Consider the following 21,860-nt stretch of genomic DNA (forward strand, 5'->3'; position numbering starts at 1 on the left):
GCTCCAATCTGTGCTGAATGCTGCAGCCAGGATCATATTTCTCACCAACCGTTACACCGATGCCTCTACCTTGTGCCAGTCATTACGCTGGCTATCCATCCACTCCAGAATCCAGTACAGAACTACTACCCTCATCCACAAAGCACTCCATGGCTCAGCACCACCCTACATCTCCTCTCTGGTCTCATTCTACCACCCTACCCGTGCCCTCCGCTCCGCTAATGACCTCAGGTTAGCATCCTCAATAATCAGAACTTCCCACTCCCGTCTCAAAGACTTTACACGTGCTGCGCCGATTCTTTGGAATGCACTACCTAGGTTAATACGATTAATCCCCAATCCCCACAGTTTTAAGCGTGCCCTAAAAACTCATTTGTTCAGATTGGCCTACCGCCTCAACACATTAACCTAACGATCCCTTTGTGGCCTATCATAAAAAAAAAACATAATCAGGTTCCTCGTATCATGTTCTCATACACTTTATGCAGTTAACAGCCCTCTGTGTCTGTACTGCTATATACTTAGGCAGTTAACTGGTTCATGCAGCTTTACATGAACACCCGAGCCTTACACTATGGCTGGTCCCAATAACTAAAGCAATTGTTACCATCCACCTCTCGTGTCTCCCCTTTTCCTCATAAATTGTAAGCTTGCGAGCAGGGCCCTCACTCCTCTTGGTATCTATTTTGAACTGTGATTTCTGTTATGCTGTAATGTCTATTGTCTGTACAAGTCCCCTCTATAATTTGTAAAGCGCTGCGGAATATGTTGGCGCTATATAAATGAAATTATTATTATTATTATTTATAGTAGAGACCAAGTGGTCCAGAGTAGCTTAGGAGGTGCAACACATCAAGGTTGGAGTGCTGCATGGAAACACATTTAGTAGTCTAGCTGAAGTTAATACCAGTTAGGCTGTTTGCAGCTTTAGCCCTTTAAAAGGTTTGTCTCATTTCTCAAGGAGCACAACACTCCTCAAACATTCTACTTCCTGATTGCTGGGGGGAGGACACTCCTATTTGATGGACAGTTCTGGCCACCCGCATTGTTGCTATGTGCGCTAATGCTACTATTTGATATTTGCCTCTGCAGCATCAGGGTCTAATGGGATTGCCGGGAGGTGGCTGGGACTAGCTGTTAAGTGCGTTCTAGTGATTCTGGCCAGCCTGAAAGCAGTGCTTACAAGCTCAATCAGGAGGAGATTGTAAGTACTACACATGTTCCTTCAATGCTGCTATACAGTAGTGGTGGCCAATTCCTTTACCAATCTCACAATACAAAAATAAAAATTAGCTTCTGTTCTGGTTGCAATTTTATACCAAGAAATGTTATTCAGACCTATTCCTTGATGTGGAATGTGCAATGAGGAAAACAGATTCCAAAGGCTGAATGTTTGTCTTTAGTTTGACCTGTTTTCAGCCCATGTCAGTCGACTAGACAATTGTGTGCTACAAAAAGGATGGACACCAAAAGGATGCTAAATGACGACTAATGCAGGTATTGAATAACAGAAAATAAGGTGACTGACTGGGCAGTTTGCAAAAAGAAACATTGACAGGACATGTGGAGGCACAGGGTACCCTGGTAGCCTCCCATAGGTTCACAATGGCACAGGTAAAAGCCAGAAGTCACTCAGGCATAACGTTTCCCTCACAGGATTTGTGGAGTGTCTCACAATTGTGAAGGACGATTCACAAGTATATGTAACACCCCAGGTAACCGGTTGTTACATTAATGTTGCCTTCCTTTCGGGGAGGGCGATATCATGCTTGGAGGCAAGGACGATTGCCTTTACCAGGTAACGCACCCATATTCAACACATTCTGAATGCAGGCCAGAAGGGGGAGCTCTGAACCCGGATTCAGGGGAGCTTCCCCAGCTTTAAGTATTCTGGTCTGGAGGAGGAGATAGTTCAGTCTGGAGAGACAGAGGAAGAGTGAGGACGGAAAAGCAGAGGGGCCGTGCATGCACGAGAAAGTGGTGCAGTCCCTGGAAAGAAAGAGAGTTGGACAGAGATTGCCAGAGAGGAGCTTGTAAGAGCTAGGCGGAGCTGGTAAGAGAAGTGTTCAGCTGAGCAGATGTGGGAGTCTGCAGCTCCTATCAGAAGTGGAAGAGAGCAATGAGAACAGACAGTAGGGCCATGCAGCAGACGTGTGAGCTGCAGCTCTAGGAAAGGAAGATAACCTGAAGGGTTGCATGTTAGTGAGCAGCTGGGGAACGAGCCACAAGCATCAGGGACCTCACATATGAGCGTGAGTAGGAAGGCTTACGGACCTCACCTGGGAGAGGGATCTACCTTTACCTCCAGACCGGCCGGACCACATCACCACCTGTTCCTGTTACCCTGGACTGTGGACTGCTACCATCAGTAAACCAGGTAAAGACGTTACAACTCTGTGTCCTCCATTTATTTGCTGGCACACACCATCCCTGCCCAGCAAACTGGGAGCACTGGGGACACCAATTCACTTGTGGGAAGCGTCACCATCTTTGCTGCAGTAACAACACCCCAGAGGACCCCTTTAAGCAGTGTCGGTCCCCTCTGACCGAGAACCACAGATGGCGTCACGAACACAAACTTATTACAAATCCCTTTAAAAGACTTTTCCTCTTAATTGGGCACCCAGGGCCACGGACCGGGTCGCAGCAACTGTGACGCCCCCTCTAAGTGCGACCGGACCCGGTACCGAGTATCCCCATTGCATAGGGAGAGAACTCCTAAAAACTCTGAATATACTATACAGATAATGTGTGTAACAAAACAGCAGTGAAGAACAGTTGCCATCTGTTTAACCATAGCCAGATATTCTCTAATAACCAGGTTCCACCACAATTTTGCACAGTATAGTGGTAGTTCTTGAGAACTTTAGTACAGCTGGGGAAGTGCTCATGGTTGACCAGAGTATGACCAATGCTCATGACCAGTCAAGATCACAGATGCAAGGACATATTGGTTCTGATATTACTTTATCTAAAGAGAAGATCAAAAGCTGCAAAGATATCATAAAGTCTGGAACTTGGTATGTACGAACCATGAACCAAGGCACACTCAACATCGCCAAAGCTGAAATGGACAGAACAGGATTCAATTTATTCAGAATTAGCAAACTAATCATGAACTTTTGACAGCAAAGATTATAGTCAAGCTGCACAAATGGACTAGACAACAGGCTGTTTCCAATTTCAATTTGACCAACATACCTGAAGTTTTTTGGAACGTTCTGCACAGCCGATTTATATCACTAGACACAGTTGAAAGAAAGTCTTACTTAATTATGGACACACACAGATAATATTATTACTGAAGAAGCCAGAAAGACAATAGACCACAGGAGCCATGGTTTATTAAATAGCCCCTAAAAATCAGTGAAGAAAAATGAATGGCCAAATCAAAAGGTAACAAGCAGGGCAGTATGCAAACAAGATTAGTAAGGCTACGTTCAGACTAGCGTTGTGCGCCGCTGCGTCGGCGACGCAACGCACAACGCACACAAAAACGCGTCAAAACGCACGCAAAAACGCTGCGTTTTGCGACGCGTGCGTCGTTTTTTGCCGAAAATCGGACGCAAGAAAAATGCAACTTGTTGCGTTTTCTTGGTCCGACGCTTGCGGCAAAAAAGACGCACGTGTCGCAAAACGCAACAAGCAAAAATGCATGCGTCCCCCATGTTAAACATAGGGGCGCATGACGCGTGCGTCGCCGCAGTGTCGCCCGACGCTAACCCGACGCACACTAGCACAACGCTAGTGTGAACGTTGCCTAAGATACTAAAGAAGGCCATCCAAACAGACAAAGAACTTTATTGCAAAAAGATATGTACAGAGATAGAAAGTAAACATTTGAGGGGCAAGATCAGAAAGGCATAACTAAAAATCATAGAGATGCGACAAAAGTTTCAACCAAGAGTGGGCATGTTGAATTACGCTAACGGGAACAAACTAACTAAGCCAGAATAGAACAAGGAAAGGTGGAAAAAGTACATGAAGCACCACTGCTAGAATGACTCAGGAAGAAACTGAAGCTGGAAATGATAGAGAGCCAAATATCCTAAAAGATGAAGTCATTGCTGCGTTAAAGCTTCTGTCAGGCAAAAAAGCACCTGGATGTGAAAATATAAAGTCTTTGGGAGCAATAGTTGATATTATCACGTGCTTGTGTCAACAGATATGAACAACTGGTAAATGACACTAGGCCTGGACAAGAACCGTGTTTATCCCTATTCCGAAGAAGAGAAATGCTACTGATTATGGAAACTATCAGACTACTTCATGCCAGCAAAATACTACTGAAGATCCTACAAAGTTTTGAAAGGCAGACGAAAAAGAAATAAATTGCTAACATTAGATGAATAATGGAAAAGGCCAAAGAATAGAACAACAAGAACTATTTTTGCTTCATTCAATACAGCAAAGCCTTCAACCGTGTTGATCACCAGAAACTTTGGAATACCATGAAAGATATGGGTGTGCCGAAACCATCAGATCAGCCTCATTGGGAACCTTTACCAAAAAGCACCAGTCTGAATGGAACACAGCAACATGGCATGATTGAAAGTAGAGCGAGGCATCAACTGCTTCCTGTCACTATTTCTCTTCAATTTATATGCAGAAGCTATTTTTAGGAAGGTTGGACTTGCTAAAAAAGAAGAAGGAATCAAAATTGCTGGACGAATCATCAACAATCTTAAATACGCAGACAATACAACATTGAGAGCAACAAACTTAGATTAAATGAAGGACTTATTGCAGACTGTCAAGAAGGAGAGTTTGAACATGGGATTGCTACTCCACACAAAGAAGCCAAAGATATTGACTACTGCCAGGTGCGACTGGGACGTCACTGGACAAGTTATTCAAATTGAGAAACATTTCACTAACGACGAAGACACGGCTCATACATAGTTGGGTCTTTTTTGTAGTAATCTGAATAAAGTAGTAGGTAAGTAATAAAGAAACAAAATAGTAGAAGAATTGACGCTTTACAAATGTGGTGCTGGAGAAGGCTGTAACCAATACCATGGATGGCAAGAAGAACAAACAAATCAATCTTAGAACAAATCAAGCCAGACATGACACTCAAAGCAAGGATAACCAAGGTATGACATGCCATCTTTGAACACATCAAACAAAGAAAGCAGTCACTGGAGAAGATTATCATGGTCAGAGAAATAGAAGGAACAGGGCGAAGAGGAAGACCAGCAACTTATTTGCTTGATAAAATCAAAATAACTTCAGAGAAGACCCTGGTGGACCTATCTAGGTTTGCACAAAATCGATTTTCCTATAGATCATTCATCCATCAAGTCACCATGGCTTGAGATTGTTAAATAATGATAAATGTCGGTGCAGCTTTAAATGAATGGAAGATAAACTGCAGTACCCAAAGTCAGCCACTAAGCAATGTGCATTGCTCTGTGCATAGTTTACGTCTGGCCGATGGCAGAATACATAACAGGTTAGTGGTGTTAGGGTGTTTGGCTGTGGGCTTAACATCAATTTGATATTTATGACCTATCCAAAAGAAAGGTCAACAACATGTTTGTCCTGGAAAACCCCTTTAATTCTATAATTTATCTTATAACAATATGCCATTCATTATCAATAAATATTATTTTGGAATAAAAAGTATCTGCATAGAGTAGAATAATATTAAAATATAATCTAAAAGTGACCTGGTCTGAATTATATAGTTATATTGATAATATTTAGTTACCTTTTCTCCTCTTGATCTGAATGGGCCACGGGCAGCAACCATTTCATATAAAGTTACGCCCAAAGAGAAGTAGTCCACAGAATAATCATATTCTTCTCCATTTAGCAGCTCAGGAGCCATGAACCCTGTAAAGATTTGTGTTAGCTCATGTATGAAAGAATAGAATTTAGCAAATAAATTGTCATACACTGCAGAGATACAGTAAAGCGACCGCATCTCACAATAAAAATGTCACAATAAATGCATAATGCATATTAAAAATATCTGGTGGCCTGCTATTTAGCCTTTCTGTCACTTTTCGGGTAAGTTCACACAGGGCGTTTTTGCTGCGTTTTTTGCTACGTTTTTTATGCTAATTTTCAGCTTCTTTATACAGTACCAGCAAAGCCTATGACTTTTCAGAAATCTTATGCACACACATTGGGTTTTTGTGTGATCAGTATTTTGTGGTTTGCTGCGTTTTTTTGGACGTAGAGCATGTCACTTCTTTCAGCGTTTTTGCTGCGTATTTTCAGCGTTTTTCACCTATTGACTTGAATGGGTGTTGAAAAAAACATCAAAAACGCAGGTATCATTATTTGCTGCATTTTTGCTGCTGAAAATTCAAGGACATCAGCATGGACAAAGAGAAAAAAAATGCAGCCAAAAAAACGCACCAAATACGCAATAAAAAAAATGCACCAAAATCTGCCTTTTGATGCAGCATCTTTCCTGCCAAGAAGATCTGGTTTTGCTGCAGAAAAAAATAAAGCAGCAAAAACGCCCAATGTGAACTTACCCTTCCTCTGAATTCCAGTACCCTCCTTATGCATGTAAAGTGGCTACAATATGTGTTTTGAAAGTTTGAGACACTCTCCCTGCTTTGGGCTGCTCCTTCTGAGAGCAGGGAGAGTCTAGTCTTTGTGCACAGCTCTATTGTAGTCTGAGACATGCCCCTTTCTTAGATGGGCTAGCTACAAGCCTCCAAGACTTCAAAGCACTCTGTGCTTAAAAGAACACTATTAACAGAGTATTGGGAAACAGGATAACTGTTAGACAAAGTAGGCTCACTATATGAGGTGGATCCTCTAAGTCCAAGGTCTGTGTGGGCACACGAGCCATGGGCATTGGTGCAGCAGGTGGCTTTTGCATGTAGGAAACAGATAGCAGAGTTACTGGAAGCCGCAAACAATCTGGAGACATATGGAACACTGCAGACTGGTAGCATAGTTCCTAGAAGCCACTGGTGGACGCGTAGCAAAGGCAAATTAAATGTCTTAAAGGGGTCCTGGAAACCACAAGCAGACAGTAGACACCCTGGAAGCTGCAGGCAGAAATGTAGAAGAAGCTGTCTAAAAGTGTTCAATGGGTCCTGGAAGCCATAAGTGGACAGGATGCTTCCTGGAAGCCACAAGTGGACATACGTATAGCAAAGGCAAAAAAAGGTGAATTAAAAGTGTTCATAAAGTCTAGGAAACCGCAAGCGGACAGGAAATGTCCTGGAAGCTATAGGCAGACATGAAGCAGGGTTACTGGAAGCCACAGACAAACAAGTTAAGACCTGGAGACCCCAGAAAGGCAGTAGGGTTCCTTCGAGCCAAAGACAAACAGGTGAAGCCCTGGAGACCACTGACTTGTAATATGGTTACTGGAAGCCACAGAAAAGTAAATCAGAGACTGGAAAACACAGGCAACCAGGAAACGGCCTGGAGCTTGTTGAAAAGAACTGTGCACAGACAAATTAAAAGAGTTATTAGAAAGTCTTAATGCCGCTATCACAGACTGACAGCTGCATTCAACATGTTAACAGCCACAGGGGAAGCTCTACTCCACCGGTGGCTGTTAGAGGCAGATGATGGGTGAATAAATCATCCATCATACGCCAGGAAATATGCAAGTTTGCGAACTTTCACCAAAGGCAGGGGAATGACAGATGAAGAAACTGTACGTCATTTAATGAATGGGGGTTAAAAAAAATGAAATAATCAAGGGAGCAGCAGAAATAAAATAGGAGCAAAAACTAGCTAGTTTTATTCTATTTGCTCTGTACCTGGAGTTCCAGCATAGCCTTTAGTTTTGTTTTTCTTCTCTTTCAACTGTACAGCCAGCCCAAGGTCAGAAATACGGACATTCCCTGAAAAGTAAACACAGACTTTATTCTTTCATACCACATACTGTTCCTGCATGCCTGTCTATAATATTTACCTTGCATTATAAAATTTGTCTGGAAATATATTGAAAATCCCACAAGTAGATGCTAAATGTAGGGAGCTCTTCTATTGCTTGCATAAAGCATGAATACAAAGTAACAGAAAGCCTCTACTTAAAATGCCACTTTATATAAAATCCAAACAAATTATTTTTGCAAATTGGTAACATAAAAAATTGTTCACATTAACCCCTTCAAGACCTTGCCCTTTTCTGTTTTTGCGTTCTCGTTTTTTGCTTCCATCCTTCCCAGAGCCATAACTTTTTTATTTTTCCATCAATATGGCCATGTAAGGGCTTGTTTTTTGCGGGACAAGTTGCACTTTTGAACTACAGTACATCATTGGTTTTAGCCTGTCGTGTACTAGCAAACGGGAAAAAAAATTCCAAGTGTGGTGAAATTGCAAAAAAAGTGCAATCCCACACTTGTTTTTTGTTTGGCTTTTTTGCTAGGTTTACTAAATGCTAAAACTGACCTCCAGGTCATTATGAGTTCATAGACACTAAACATGTCTAGGTTACGTTTTATCTAAAAATTCCAAACTTTGTTAAAAAAAAAAAATTGCGCAATTTTCCGATACCCGTAGCATTTCCGTAGCGGGTGAGGGCTTATTTTTTGCGTGCCAAGCTGACATTTTTAATGATAACATTTTGGTGCAGATATGTTTTTTTCATCGCCCGTTATTGCATTTTAAAGCAATGTCGCGGTGACCAAAAAAACGCGGCGATATCTGAATGCGTATCTGATATTCTGAACGCGGCGATACCAAATATATGTAGATTTGATTTTTTTATTGTTTTATTTTGAATGGGGCGAAAGGGGGGTGATTTAAACTTTTATATTTTTTTTTATTTTTTTCATATTTTTTTTAACTTTTTTTTCTACTTTTGCCATGCTTCAATAGCCTGGGAGGCTAGAAGCTGGCACAACTGGATCAGCTCAGTTACATAGCAGCGATCATCAGATCGCTGCTATGTAGCTGAATTGCAGGCTTGCTATGAGCGCCGACCACAGGGTGGCGCTCACAGTAGGCCGGCATCAGTAACCATAGACGTCTCAAGGACCTCTATGGTTACTATCCTGACGCATCGCTGACCCCCGATCATGTGACGGGGTCGGTGATGCAGCATATCCGGCCGCGCGGCCGGAAGCGCCTGTTAAATGCCGCTGTCAGCATTTGACAGCGGCATTTAACTAGTTAATAGCGGCGGGGGAATCACGATTTCACCCGCCACTATTGCGGGCACATGTCAGCTGTTCAAAACAGCTGACATGTCCTGGCTTTGATGCGGGCTCACCGCCGGAGCCCACATCAAAGCAGGGGACCCGACCTCCACAGCCATAGTACGGCAGAGGTTGGGAAGGGGTTAAAAATACAGATACATAGCAGGACAGCAAGTGTCAGAATTACTATTTTACTTTATAGCGCCATGATAAAAATAAATATAGACCAATGGTCACTTGCCAGAAAGGTAATTTGTTTACCTCGTGTAATATATGCTTTTCGTTTGAATCTGTAATTATTTTCCTTTTGGGCCTCTCCATTCATGAGATATGGCCCCCTCTTTCCCGTATGTAAATCTCTTCTTTTATCCAAGGTGTCCTGATTATCAACTCTTGTCTATTGGATTAGTCTATTATTCTTGAGTATCACGCCCTCTTTGGTTTGTACAAATAGCAAAATGCAACTTGTACTGACTCCTACAGATTCAGAATTATTCAACACTTTTATGAGAAGCATCTTTACTAGAGATGGGCGGACCCCTGCATGTTAAACAAAGTTCAGATTCGGTTACCAGAATAGTACCCGGAGCCGAACCCAGACCCCATTCACATGTGCATAACAGCGCAGCAAACAATGCATCAGACCGGAGGTAAAATTACAACTGCCAGTCAGACATCCGCAGTTACCACACTGTCAAATGACAGCGTGAGCCCCCAGCTGCGATTAGAGCTAAAACATTTACCTCTGGTCACTGGCGTTTTAGGCTGGATGGGGCCTGTTATGATCTGGTGGCCTTGGAGCAGCATGAGACGTAGTCTGGAGAAGGTGGTCCCTGTACTGACCGCAAACCCTGAACCTAGCAGCGCCACTAAAAGTAGCCGTGGGGGGTACCTAGCACTCCCTAGACCCCTCGACACAGCCTAAGATCTAACTACCCCTAAAGACAGAAACAGGAAACCTATCTTGCCTCAGAGAAAATCCCCAAAGGATAGATAGCCCCCCACAAATATTGACTGTGAGAGGAGAGGGAAAAAACATACGCAGAAATGAAATCAGATTTTAGCATAGGAGGCCATACTAGCTAAAAAGGAAGAATAGAACAGAGTACTATGCGGTCAGTATAAAAACACTAGAAAATATCCACCGCAGAAAATACGGATCACCACATCTGACTAAAGACATGGGGGGTATATCTGCATCTCCAGAGAAATAGCTAGGCTGCAAAAAATCCTTCACAGACCAAGCTGGACAAGACAAAAATATGAAAATGCACAGAACTATAAGGTCCACTGCAGGTGGACAGCAAAAACAAAGCCAGGACTTATCTTAGTAGAAAAACACAGCAAACTGGAGAGACCAGCAGGGAAGTGAATCCTTCAAGAACAATGGACAACTGGCACTGACTAAAGGATCCAGCAAAGCTATATACCCCAGTCAGTTTTGCAATTAGTAGATACACCTGTCCACTCCTGCAGTCCAGGCACAGCTGCATTACCCTCTACAACCACCGGAGGGAGCCCAAAAGCAGAATTCACAACAGTACCCCCCCCTTGAGGAGGGGTCACCGAACCCTCACCAGAGCCCCCAGGCCGATCAGGATGAGCCCGATGAAAGGCACGAACCAAATCAACGGCATGGACATCAGAGGCAGAAACCCAAGAATTTTCCTCCTGGCCATAACCCTTCCACTTGACAAGGTACTGAAGCTTCCGCCTCGAAAAACGGGAATCCAAAATCTTCTCAACAACATATTCCAACTCCCCATCGACCAATACAGGGGCCAGAGGATCAACAGAGGGAACAACGGGCTCCACATATTTCCGCAACAAAGATCTATGGAAGACATTATGAATAGCAAAAGAGGCCGGAAGCGCCAGGTGAAAGGACACCGGATTAATAATCTCAGAAATCCTATAAGGACCAATAAATCGAGGCTTAAACTTAGGGGAAGAAACCTTCATAGGAACATGACGGGAAGATAACCAAACCAGATCACCAACCCGAAGCCTGGAACCAACACACCGACAACGGTTAGCAAAACGCTGAGCCTCCTCCTGAGACAGCACCAAATTGTCCACCACACAAGCCCAAATCTGCTGCAACCTGTCGACCACAGAATCCACACCAGGAAGGTCAGAAGGCTCAACCTGCCCAGAAGAAAAACGAGGATGAAAACCAAAATTACAAAAAAAAGGCGAAACCAAAGTAGCCGAACTAGCCCTATTATTAAGGGCAAACTCGGCCAATGGCAAAAAAGCCACCCAATCATCCTGATCAGCAGACACAAAGCATCTCAAATAGGTCTCCAAGGTCTGATTAGTTCGCTCAGTCTGGCCATTTGTCTGAGGATGAAATGCAGGGGAAAAAGACAAATCCATGCCCAGCTTGGCACAAAAGGCCCGCCAAAACCTAGAAACAAACTGGGAACCTCTGTCGGACACAATATTCTCCGGAATACCATGCAAACGTACCACATTCTGAAAAAACAATGGAACCAAATCAGAAGAAGAAGGCAATTTAGGCAAAGGCACCAAATGAACCATCTTAGAAAATCGGTCACAGACAACCCAGATAACCGACATTCTTTGGGAAACAGGAAGATCGGAAATAAAATCCATAGAAATGTGCGTCCAAGGTCTCTCAGGGACCGGCAATGGCAAAAGCAACCCACTAGCGCGGGAACAGCAAGGCTTAGCCCGCGCACAAATCCCACAGGACTGCACAAAAGAACGCACATCCCGTGACAAAGAAGGCCACCAAAAGGACCTACTAACCAAATCTCTGGTACCAAAAATCCCAGGATGGCCAGCCAACAGAGAACAATGAACTTCAGAAATCACTTTACTAGTCCATCTATCAGGAACAAACAGTTTCCCCACAGGACAGCGGTCAGGCTTATCAGCCTGAAATTTCTGAAGAACCCGTCACAAATCAGGGGAGATGGCAGAAAGAATCACCCCTTCCTTCAAAATGCCGACCGGCTCAAGAACCCCAGGGGAATCAGGAAAAAAACTCCTAGAGAGGGCATCCGCCTTAACATTCTTAGTACCAGGAATGTACGAGACCACAAAATCAAAACGTGAGAAAAACAGGGTCCATCGAGCCTGTCTAGGATTCAGCCGTTTGGCAGACTCGAGGTAAATCAGATTCTTATGATCGGTCAGGACCACAATACGGTGCTTGGCCCCCTCAAGCCAATGACGCCACTCCTCAAATGCCCACTTCATAGCCAACAACTCCCGATTGCCGACATCATAATTGCGTTCCGCAGGCGAAAACTTCCCAGAAAAGAAGGCACACGGTTTCATCAAGGAACCATCAGAATTCCTCTGAGACAAAACGGCCCCTGCCCCTATCTCAGACGCGTCAACCTCAACCTGAAATGGAAGAGAAACATCTGGCTGACGCAACACAGGGGCAGAAGTAAATCGGCGTTTAAGCTCCTGAAAGGCAGAAACAGCCGCGGAGGACCAATTCGTCACATCAGCGCCTTTCTTGGTCAAATCGGTTAGAGTTTTAACCACACTGGAGAAGTTGGCAATGAAACGACGATAAAAATTAGCAAAGCCCAAGAATTTCTGAAGGCTCTTCACAGATGTGGGCTGAATCCAATCATGAATGGCCTGAACCTTAACCGGATCCATTTCTATAGATGAGGGAGAAAAAATGAAACCCAAAAAAGAAACCTTCTGCACTCCAAAGAGGCACTTTGACCCCTTCACAAACAAAGCATTATTACGGAGGATCTGAAATACCATCCTGACCTGTTTCACATGAGACTCCCAATCATTGGAAAAAATCAAAATATCATCCAAATATACAACCATGAATTTATCAAGATAACTCCAAAAGATATCATGCATGAAGGATTGGAACACAGATGGGGCATTAGAGAGTCCGAATGGCATTACAAGGTATTCAAAATGGCCTTCGGGCGTATTAAATGCAGTTTTCCATTCATCACCCTGCTTGATACGAATAAGATTTTATGCCCCTCGAAGGTCAATCTTAGTAAACCAGCTAGACCCCTTAATCCTAGCAAACAAATCAGTAAGCAAAGGCAAGGGGTATTGAAATTTAACCGTAATCTTATTCAAGAGGCGATAATCAATACAGGGTCTCAAGGAGCCATCCTTCTTGGCAACAAAAAAGAACCCCGCTCCCAACGGTGAAGAAGATGGCCAAAAATGCCCTTTCTCCAAAGACTCCTTAATATAGCTCCGCATGGCAGTATGTTCAGGCACAGCCAGGCTGAAAAGTCGGCCCTTAGGGAACTTACAACCTGGAATCAAATTAATAGCACAATCACAGTCCCTATGCGGCGGAAGGGAACTGGATTTGGGCTCATCGAATACATCCTGGAAGTCAGACAAAAACTCAGGAACTTCAGAAGAGGGGGGAGAGGAGATTGACATCAAAGGAACCTGATCATGAACCCCCTGACAACCCCAACTAGTCACAGACATGGATTTCCAATCTAACACCGGATTATGTAGCTGCAACCATGGAAAACCCAGCACAATATCATCATGCAAATTATGCAACACCAGAAAACGACAATCTTCCTGATGGGCTGGCGCCATGCGCATGGTCAGCTGTGTCCAAAACTGAGGTTTATTTTTAGCCAACGGTGTAGCATCAATGCCCCTCAAAGGAATAGGGTTCTGCAAAGGCTGCAAGGGAAAACCACAACGTCTGGCAAATTCTAAGTCCATTAAGTTCAGAGCGGCGCCTGAATCCACAAATGCCATGACAGAAAACGACGACAATGAGCAGATCAAGGTCACAGATAACAGAAATTTAGGTTGTATAGTACTGATGGCAACAGAACTAGCGATTCTCTTAGTACACTTAGGGCAATCAGAAATAACATGAGCAGAATCGCCGCAGTAAAAACACAACCTATTCTGACGCCTGAATGTTTGACGTTCAGCTCTAGACAAAATCCTATCACACTGCATAGGCTCAGGGCTCCGCTCAGAGGACAACGCCACAGTGTGCACAATTCTACGCTCACGCAAGCGCCGATCAATCTGAATGGCCAGAGACATAGAATCACTCAGACCAGCAGGCGTGGGGAACCCCACCATAACATCTTTAACGGATTCAGAAAGACCCTTTCTGAAAATTGCCGCCAAGGCATCCTCATTCCATTTAGTCAGTACAGACCATTTTCTAAATTTCTGGCAATACAATTCTGCCGCTTCTTGACCTTGACACAGGGCTAACAAGATTTTCTCAGCCTGATCTACAGAATTAGGCTCATCATACAACAACCCCAATGCCTGAAAGAACGAATCAACATTAAGCAAAGCAGGATTGCCAGATTCCAGGGAAAATGCCCAATCCTGTGGGTCACCACGCAGCAGAGATATGATGATTTTAACCTGCTGAATAGGATCACCAGAAGACCGGGGTCTTAATGCAAAAAACAGTTTACAGTTATTTTTGAAACTCAAAAATTTGGATCTGTCACCAAAGAATAAATCAGGAGTGGGAATCTTAGGCTCTAAGGCAGGAGTCTGAACAATGAAATCTGAAATATCCTGTACCCTAGCAGCAAGCTGATCCACCCGAGAAACTAACTCCTGAACATTCATGTTAATACTAGATTCCGTAGCCACCCAGAGGTAAAGAGGGAGGAACAGACCAAACAGACTAAGGAAAAAAAATGGCTCAAAATCTTTCCACCCTTCTTCTGAGATGCAATTAACTCATTGTTGGCCAGTTGTACTGTTATGATCTGGTGGCCTTGGAGCAGCATGAGACGTAGTCTGGAGAAGGTGGTCCCTGTACTGACCGCAAACCCTGAACCTAGCAGCGCAACTAAAAATAGCCATGGGGGTACCTAGCACTCCCTAGACCCCTCGATACAGCCTAAGATCTAACTACCCCTAAAGACAGAAACAGGAAACCTATATTGCCTCAGAGAAAATCCCCAAAGGATAGATAGCCCCCCACAAATATTGACTGTGAGAGGAGAGGGAAAAAACATACGCAGAAATGAAATCAGATTTTAGCATAGGAGGCCATACTAGCTAAAAAGGAAGAATAGAACAGAGTACTATGCGGTCAGTATAAAAACACTAGAAAATATCCACCGCAGAAAATACGGATCACCACATCTGACTAAAGACAGGGGGGTATATCTGCATCTCCAGAGAAATAGCTAGGCTGCAAAAAATCCTTCACAGACCAAGCTGGACAAGACAAAAACATGAAAATGCACAGAACTATAAGGTCCACTGCAGGTGGACAGCAAAAACAAAGCCAGGACTTATCTTAGTAGAAAAACACAGCAAACTGGAGAGACCAGCAGGGAAGTGAATCCTTTAAGAACAATGGACAACTGGCACTGACTAAAGGAGCCAGCAAAGCTATATACCCCAGTCAGTTTTGCAATTAGTAGATACACCTGTCCACTCCTGCAGTCCAGGCACAACTGCATTACCCTCTACAACCACCGGAGGGAGCCCAAAAGCAGAATTCACAACAGGGGCCAATATCCATGGCCCCTTACCAGCCTGAGAATACCAGCCCCCAGCTGTCTGCTTTAGCTTGGCTGGTTGTCAAAAATGGGGGGGAACCTCATGCCGTTTTTTTAAATTATTTAGTTAAATAATTTAAAAAACAGGGTGGGGACCCCTATATTCTTGATAACCAATCAGTGAGGGATACAGCCCCCATCTGTAAGTTTTACCTGGCTGGCTATCAAAAATACAGGGGAGTCCACACCATTTTTTTTTTTATTTATAGTGCAAGCGTCGGTTGATGAATACTCTCATCAGCCGCTGCCTGCTCTCGCTGTTATTAGTGGCAGCAGGCATAGGCTGATGGTAATAGTAGTCCCATCAGCTGACGCCAGTGACCGGAGGTAAACTTTTTACCTCCAATCATAGCTGCGGGCTCACGCTGTCATTTGACAGCTCTCTGACCAGCGGTAATGATTTTATGACCAATCAGAGGCAGTGTTTGCCATGCTGTCATGCATATGACAGTGTGAGAAACACCTGGTGTTCGGGCTATCGAACTGTAGATTCTTATTAGCTTTTATGGCCAGCTGCAAATATGTATACATAGGCAAATGAATCTTATCCCATTCTATCTTTATGTATCTTTTTCCTTCTTTATACAAGGAAATGATCTCCTCTGTTTACTTTTTGGGCCACTTTCTTGACAACCCAAGAATATTCATGAACTGGAGGCCATTGTACATGAAGAATGGATTAACATTCCTAGGGAACAGTGCCAGAAGCTGATATCTTGCTATGCATCATGTATGCAGCAGGTTATAAAAGCCAAAGGGTGTTTTACAAGTAGCAAATAACAGTAATGTTAACCAAGGGTGCCCAAACTTTTACACGCCACTGTATGTGCTATTAGTTCCTAAATATTTTTGGGGGCTGGTGACATAAAAATGTTTTTTAAGAGTTACCACCATCTAGAATAAGCTTACCATCGTTGTCCAGTAGAACATTTTCTGGTTTGAGGTCACGATAAATGATCCTGTTTTGGTGTAAATGTTCCATCCCACATATAATCTGTGCAGCATAAAAGCATGCTCTGGGTTCATCTATCCCTGGATTTTCCTCATCAACGTTGTAAATGTGAAACCTAGAGACAACAAGGTTTTAAATAAAAGTTAATAATTCGAAGTTAAAAGAAAAAAGTTAATAATAATCATATAGCAATATGATGAAGTGTGACATTATGTGATAATTATACATAGAAAGTAAGGAAAATATCTATATTTAAAATTAAATATAAATTGGAAATAAGTGAATAAATTCATGTAAATTCAAGTCAAATTTTATGAAATTCACATATCCAAGGAACATCAAACAAGGTTTCATCAGCTACAGGCCAAATGGCAAGCCAAGGATTGCCACATCCATTTTAGGGTGCCAGAGCTCACAGCTCACTAATAGAGATAAGAAGAGAAAGTTTTAAAGCATAGGACCAATATTCCAGACAGTTAAGTGTTGTACTACTGCAGCAATGAAAAATATTAATGTAGTAGTTTGTGAATAGTAAAGAAATTCAATTAATAGTAGGAGAAAGAGAGATCTGACAGTTGCCAACATCAGAAATGCCAGATAATGCTTGATTGATCAGAGATGTAGGGATATTGTGAAGCTGGCAACATTGTTTCGTGTATATACTGTATATCTCCCAATCTTTCCCTGATGAAGCCACGGTTCTGAGTGGTGATACACCTGGGTATCTTATCCATGTCTGTCTGAAGAGGTTACATTTTTAAGCTTTGATATTCTTATCTGTACAATTTCCATGTCTGGTGTGTATATGGTATGTCTGAATAAGATCTAATATTATTAAGCACAGGATACTATTGCTGCACCAATAGTGCACACTGCTTGTATGACACAGCTGGAGCACTCGCCAGGGCCTAGGGAATACTCGGTACCGGGTCCAGTGGTTGTTAAAGGGGTAGTCACGGTGGCAGCGACTCAGTCCGTGGCCCTGGGTGTCTAAATTAAAGGAAAGGTCTTTAAAGGGGTTGTTTGAATAAAGAGTGTTCGTGACGCCACCTGTGGTATTTAGTCAGGGATGACCAACGCTGCTTAAAGGGGTCCTCTGGGGATGATGGTACTGCAGCAGGGATGGTATGACTTCTCACAGTTGAAGCTTAGTCCCCAGGGCTCCCAGTGTAGTGGGCAAAGATTGTGTTGGTGCCAGAAAGAATCAGAAGACAAAAGGTTGCATTCTCTTTACCTTTTACTGGTATGAAGCAGCCACAGTCCAGGGTACAGATCACAGGTGATGGTTCAGTCCGGCCGGCCTGGAAGCGATTCAGAGATCCCCTTATCCAGGTAGGGTTGGAAGCCTTCCTTTCTGCGCTGTGTTGTAGTCTTCTGCTGCCTAAAGCTTTACACAAGGTCCTCACTTTCTCTGTCCCTTTTGGTAGGATACTACCCGCATGGCAGGTAACTCGAGCCTTTTTACAGGTGTCTTTAATTATGACTCCGAGCTCTATGCACTTCTGTGCCTTCGGGTGTTAATGGTGGACAGGTTACTGGCAATCTCCTGTCCACCGGTTTCTGCTGTGGGGCATACAGTTACCCCACACCACCTCGGTCTTCCGGCCACCGATTTCCTGCGCTTCAGCGTGGAGGAAGCTCTGTCGCAGCTCCCCTCCAGCTCTTCACTTCTCCTTTGCTCCTTCCTCCTACACACTCTCTTCACACTGTTCTGTCTCTCTCTTTTCTTTCCAGGAGCTGCAGAACCTCACGTCTGCACGGCTCCAGCTTTCTTCACAGGAGCTGCAGCACCTCACATCTGCATGGCTCCAGCTCTCTTCCTAACTCTCCTTCTAACTTTTCTTCCAGCAAGAATATATAGGGAAGCCACCCTCAAGCTGGGTTTAGAGCTCCCCCTTCTGGGCTGGAGTCAGAACATGCTGCATGTATGTGCTACCTGTTAAAGGGATCCTTCCTCGCTTCCAGGCATGGCATCACCCTCCCCGTGAGGAAGGCAAGGCTTTTTAAGTGTTTTTAATAAGTCTTTGTTTTGACTTGTGTGTCATTTAATAAATAAATATATATTTTATTCAGGTGTTACTTATCTTTGTATACTTTATTTTTCCTTGCAATTTCTATGTTCTGTTCACTATTGGGTATGTGATAAGTAGATCCCAACTTTATTTATGGTGGTTCCCTCTACCTTTCCTTATTATAAATACTGAATGAATGGCAACCATAGCAATAATATAGTAGCTTTATAGTAATATTATGTATGATCTTTTTGTGCATTAAACTAGGTATATTCAGTAGCACTGTTCAATGCAATTATATTAATTGTTTCTATTTAGAAATAATAATTATTATTCATTAATAGACCTGTTGAACCCAGCACGAAGAGGTTAACAAGCTTGTAAAGAATTCCAGCACCTTCAGAATTTGTTGAATGACGTTTTGCTAAATGCGATGACCTATTTGTGCTAGAAATCAATAAGTGTCTCAATATTGTAGTTCAGGACCCCACTGTCAGATACTAGCCTTAGCGCAGTAATGCCATTGTACCATACAGTGGGGAAAAAAAGTAGTCAGTGACCAATTGCGCAATTTCTCCCACTTAAAAAGATGTGAGAGGCCTGTAATTGACATCATAGGTAGACCACAACTATGAGACTCAAAACGAGAAAACAAATCCAGAAAATCACCTTGTCTGATTTGGCAAGATTTTTTTTGCAAAATATGGTGGAAAATAAGTATTTGGTCATTACCAAAAGTTCATCTTAATATTTTGTTATATATTCTGTGTTGGCAATGACAGTGTCAAATGTTTTCTGTAAGTCTTCACAAGGTTGGCACACATTGTTGGTGGTATGTAGGCCCATTCCTCTATGCAGATCTCCTCTAGAGCAGTGATGTTTTGAGCCTGTCACTGGGAAACACGAACTTTCAACTCCCTCCAAAGGTTTTCTATGGGGTTGAGATCTGGAGACTGCCAGGCCAGAACAGGACCTTCATATGCTTCTTACGAAGCCACTCCTTCATTGCCTTGACGTTGTGCTTGGGATCAATATCGTGCTGAAAGACCCATCCATGTTTCATCTTCAGTGCCCTTGCTGATGGAAGGAAGTTTGCTGTTATGGACCTGGTGGTTAGGAGCACCCGGCACTACCTGATAGTTAAACTCACACAGGACAAGCTCTGGGATGTGGGAGCTCTGTTGACAGCAGGCCCTAATCCTATCACAACAACTAGAAATAGCCGTGGAGCGTTCCTGACACTCCCTAGACGCCTCTTCACAGCCTAAGAGCTAGCTAGCCCTAGAGATAGAAAATATAGCCTACCTTGCCTCAGAGAAATTCCCCAAAGGAAAAGGCAGCCCCCCACATATATTGACTGTGAGTATAGATGAAAGTCACAAACGCAGAAATGAAACAGGTTTCAGCAAAGGGAGGCCAGACTTGCTAAACAGACAGAGGATAGGAAAGGTATCTTTGCGGTCAGCACAAAAAACTACAAAAGACCACACAGAGTGTGCAAAAAGACCTCCGCACCGACTAACGGTGCGGAGATGCCACTCTGCTTCCCAGAGCTTCCAGCTAGCAAGACAAAATCATGATAACCAGCTAGACAAGGAAACAATGAACAAATAAATAACTATCAGGAACTTAGCTTCTGCTGGAGAAGACAGGTCACCAGAAAGATCCAAGAGCGAACTGAACCAATGCAGGAACATTGACAGCTGGCATGGAGTAACGATCTGAGTGGAGTTAAATAGAGCAGCCAACCAAAGGATAAACCACGTCACCTGTGTAAAGAACCTCAGAAGCAGCAGCTTCACTCACAGCCACCAGAGGGAGTCCATGGACAGAACTCGCCGAAGTACCATTCACAACCACAGGAGGGAGTTCGACAACAGAATTCACAACAGTACCCCCCCCTTGAGGAGGGGTCACTGAACTCTCACCAGAGCCCCCAGGCCGATCAGGATGAGCCAAATGAAAGGCACGAACTAGATCGGCAGCATGAACATCAGAGGCAAAAACCCAGGAATTATCTTCCTGACCATAACCCTTCCACTTGACCAGGTACTGCAGTTTCGGTCTCGAAACACGAGAATCCAAAATCTTCTCCACCACATACTCCAACTCCCCCTCGACCAACACCGGGGCAGGAGGATCAACGGAGGGAACTATAGGCGCCACGTATCTCCGCAACAACGACCTATGGAACACATTATGGATGGCAAAAGAAGCTGGAAGGTCCAAACGAAATGACACAGGATTAAGAACTTCAGAAATCTTATATGGCCCAATGAAACGAGGCTTAAACTTAGGAGAGGAAACCTTCATAGGAACATGACGAGATGACAACCAAACCAAATCCCCAACACGAAGTCGGGGACCAACACAGCGCCGGCGGTTAGCGAAACGTTGAGCCTTCTCCTGGGACAATGTCAAATTGTCCACCACATGAGTCCAAATCTGCTGCAACCTGTCCACCACCGTATCCACACCAGGACAGTCCGAAGGCTCAACCTGCCCTGAAGAGAAACGAGGATGGAAACCAGAATTATAGAAAAAAGGAGAAACTAAAGTAGCCGAGCTGGCCCGATTATTAAGGGCAAACTCAGCCAAAGGCAAGAAGGACACCCAATCATCCTGATCATCAGAAACAAAGCATCTCAGATATGTTTCCAAAGTTTGATTAGTTCGTTCGGTTTGGCCATTAGTCTGAGGATGGAGAGCTGAAGAAAAAGACAAATCAATGCCCATCTTAGCACAAAAGGACCGCCAAAACCTTGAAACAAACTGGGAGCCTCTATCCGAGACGATGTTCTCTGGAATGCCATGCAAACGAACCACATGCTGGAAAAACAATGGCACCAAATCAGAGGAGGAAGGCAATTTAGACAAGGGTACCAAATGGACCATCTTAGAGAAGCGATCACAAACCACCCAAATGACCGACATCCTTTGAGAGAAACAGGGAGATCAGAAATAAAATCCATGGAAATATGCGTCCAGGGCCTCTTCGGGACCGGCAAGGGCAAAAGCAACCCACTGGCACGAGAACAGCAGGGCTTAGCCCGAGCACAAGTCCCACAGGACTGCACAAAAGAATGCACATCCCGTGACAAAGAAGGCCACCAAAAGGATCTAGCCACCAAATCTCTGGTACCAAAGATTCCAGGATGACCAGCCAACACCGAACAATGAACCTCAGAGATAACTCTACTAGTCCATCTATCAGGGACCAACA

The 21,860-nt window shown here is 43.7% G+C and overlaps 1 protein-coding gene across 1 annotated transcript in view; it reads right to left on the reverse strand.

Moving 5' to 3' along the window:
* GRK1 (G protein-coupled receptor kinase 1) overlaps positions 1–21,860 on the reverse strand; it is a 142,045-nt gene that overhangs the window by 13,443 nt on the left and 106,742 nt on the right. Inside the window, exons 3-5 of the mRNA XM_069760205.1 lie at positions 16,583–16,740; positions 7,743–7,826; positions 5,714–5,838 (exon numbers count right to left, since the gene is read on the reverse strand). Coding sequence (XP_069616306.1) covers positions 5,714–5,838; positions 7,743–7,826; positions 16,583–16,740 — 367 coding nt within the window. The remainder of the gene's footprint in view (positions 1–5,713; positions 5,839–7,742; positions 7,827–16,582; positions 16,741–21,860) is intronic.

This window comes from Ranitomeya imitator, chromosome 3 (genome assembly GCF_032444005.1).
Source record: "Ranitomeya imitator isolate aRanImi1 chromosome 3, aRanImi1.pri, whole genome shotgun sequence".
NCBI classification, from domain to species: domain Eukaryota; kingdom Metazoa; phylum Chordata; class Amphibia; order Anura; family Dendrobatidae; genus Ranitomeya; species Ranitomeya imitator.